The sequence below is a fragment of the Malurus melanocephalus genome, unplaced genomic scaffold (genome assembly GCF_030028575.1).
Source record: "Malurus melanocephalus ecotype Western Australia unplaced genomic scaffold, MMel_1.1 scaffold_533, whole genome shotgun sequence".
Taxonomy (NCBI): domain Eukaryota; kingdom Metazoa; phylum Chordata; class Aves; order Passeriformes; family Maluridae; genus Malurus; species Malurus melanocephalus.
In genome coordinates this window covers 407863-410484 of record NW_026623765.1, presented here as the reverse complement: position 1 = coordinate 410484, position 2622 = coordinate 407863, and the positions used below count along the sequence as shown (strand labels likewise).

At 45.9% G+C, this 2622-nt stretch overlaps 1 protein-coding gene across 4 annotated transcripts in view; it reads right to left on the bottom strand.

The window, feature by feature from the left end:
- Window positions 1-110: 110 nt before the first annotated feature.
- The window catches only part of RASSF6 (Ras association domain family member 6), a 15763-nt gene continuing 13251 nt past the window's right edge, over window positions 111-2622 (bottom strand). For 3 of the 4 annotated variants that reach the window (XM_057381814.1, XM_057381813.1, XM_057381812.1), the window contains 4 exons: window positions 2540-2591; window positions 1896-2011; window positions 1715-1812; window positions 111-1033 (listed from right to left, as the gene is read on the bottom strand). In XM_057381814.1, coding sequence (XP_057237797.1) covers window positions 958-1033; window positions 1715-1812; window positions 1896-2011; window positions 2540-2591 — 342 coding nt within the window. In that variant the 3' untranslated portion in view covers window positions 111-957. The remainder of the gene's footprint in view (window positions 1034-1714; window positions 1813-1895; window positions 2012-2539; window positions 2592-2622) is intronic. The other variant, XM_057381815.1, reaches the window with a different exon arrangement.

The following is a 2622-nucleotide window of genomic DNA, read 5'->3' as shown; positions in this document are numbered from 1 at the left end:
CTCTCGCTGTCCGAGCTGCTCTCGGTGGGGCTGAGCCCGGCACAGACACTCGGGCTGTCACCGCTGCAGCCCCGGGGATGGAGAGGCTGTGTCTGCAGCGCATTGGATTACACACGAACATGAACCTTGCTCTGCACTCTTTTCCATTCCGTCTTTATTTATTCTTTCCCATAAGCAGCACAGGAAGACAATCATTTATTCCAACTACAAAAACCACTGAGATGCCTTTCAGGACCTAACAATGTTTAGTCAGTGTTCTTACTTTGCAGTTTACGAGGTATTTCAGGGATAAATTACGTCTCATTGCTAAGAGCTGAGCAGCTCCTAGCAGGGAGGGTTTCCARTTATGTTTTTCTAACAATCATAAGCTTGTTTGTAGCTCAACGCTTAAGCAGTTCCAGCACCTATCAGGCTGAAGCCACTGGGATTTCAGTATGTTGCATGGATATTTTATAACTTAAGTGAAAATTCTACCTGCAGTCTTAAATACATAAATATCTTCTGCCACCTGGCTCTACTGAAAAGCTTTYTGCTAATAAAATTCAGTATTTCTCTAATGTAGGGGTAACTGTATATTTAATTTGCATGTTTTCTATCAACACAGTGGTTATTGCAGTATTTTTCTATGCCAGCCTCTTGGTATCAGGTCATACATCAGTAGGATTTTAAGCTTTGGGCTTTTCAGGGGATTCTTTCCCTAAGCTCCAAGTCAGATTCAGCATCTGTTTGGGGGATGCATCTCCTCAGGTGGTTGCAGCCTGCAGCCCAGCATTGCAGGCGTGGGGTGSTTGCAGCTGCTCAGTGGTGAGGAGACATTTGCACACTCTGTTCACTCTGGGGTTCACTCCCCAGTGCCAGCCCACAGAAAGCAGCAGCACAGCCACTGCCCCGAGCACACCCAGGCGTTCCCAAGGACCATTCCCAAGGGACCATTCCCGGGCTGTTCCCAAGAGGCCATCACACCGTGGTCTCCGTTTTTGTAACACTTCTACTGCGAAGGTGTTGCCGKATCAGGCTCTTCTCTTTCAGGTACCTGAGAGGGAGAATGTATTTAAATAACCTCTGCARACTTTCAATCCAAATTCTAATGAGCTGGTCAGGTGGCAATGAAAACTTCCCCAATGCAGGCAGGTTTATTATTTTCTAAACATTTCTTGGACACTTTGAYTCAACATGATTATCAGCCCATCATCCAGTAAGAGCTGTGGCTGCTGTCGCCTCTCAGTGCTCTTGGCTTCCCATGCTCACAAACATGGGAGCCCCTTTGGCTTGTACCTGAGGGGAATTTTGAGCTACTGCCAGAGCATTTCGGTCACTCACAAGTTTTAAAGGGACATCTGGCACTGAYGTGGCTTAAATGCTACAGAACCAAAACAGTACCAGGTGAGTATTGTGTTTATCCCTTCCAAGAAATACAGAGCAGCAAATACAAACTGAGGAACCACTCAAAGGCTCAGAAAGCAAACAGCAAACAAAATAAACAGAATTTACCCAGAGGGTCCAARTTTTCTGAAGGCCCCACTCTGTGTGTATTACTCTGGAATATTTAAGAGGAACAGAATAGGGAAAGGATTATAAACCCTCCCAATCCCTCCAGCCTTCCCATCACRGTGTTCTGCTGGCACTCTTCTACCTACATGTGTCCTCAGGAASCAGGCCACAATGTACACATTCCCCTCGACTCTGTGACACGCCTCATTTTATGTCTGTTTACCTTGCAATTGTCTGTTGAATTTCCTGCTCCTCCTCTTTATTTAATCTGTGCAGAATTGATTCCAAGAAGGGAAGATGAAACGAAATGTACTGAGCAACCTAACARGGTGAGGACAAGAAAGGCACTAACTGTGGTTATTGAGAAAAATCCCATGAACTATCCCAAGTGAGCATATACGTACATCACTGCTGATCTCCTCTACATCCCCATCCATGAGGAAGAGCTTGGCAACCTCAGAGGGCCCCTGCAGCAGCCGCTGCAGCAAGGGAACATCTCCACTCCTCAGCTGCTTCTTTTCTGGGATTTAAAAGCAATGCCATGAAACACCACAGGGCCTTTATCTACCTCCTGTCAGCCTTTTTTCCTGACACAGATCCCATACTGACACAAGTGCTATTACCAKATACCTAACAGGTCCCCAATATTGTGCCATCTAAGGTACCTTCCCCCTCAGKACCCTCCTATTTTCTCAGGTGTTCCCATTAATAAAGACCAAATGTCCCTTTTCGTGAAAAGGTAAGAGTAAACTGCTATGGAAGTATATTTTTTCCCACTGAAAATTGAGTACTTTGAATTCAGCAAATGCAATCCAAAGCTGTCAGCTGAAAGGGCCCAAAACACAATTACTCAGTTTTTCCTGTCCAGAGGAGACATCTCTGAAAGGTCCGTGGAAAAGACAAAATGCCACACTACACACACRGTGCCCAAATGAGGACAGAGGCCTGGGGTGACTCCTGTCACTCCAAGGGACACATTCCACACGCACACACACACAGAGGATGATTAGAGATGAGCTGAGTGGTCAGTCTGCAGTGCCCAGCTTACCTCCAGATGCATGGACAATGTAAAGTGCAAATTCATGGGGGCTGTTTTCTATCTGTGAAACAAAAGAAAATCCACTGAGGCTC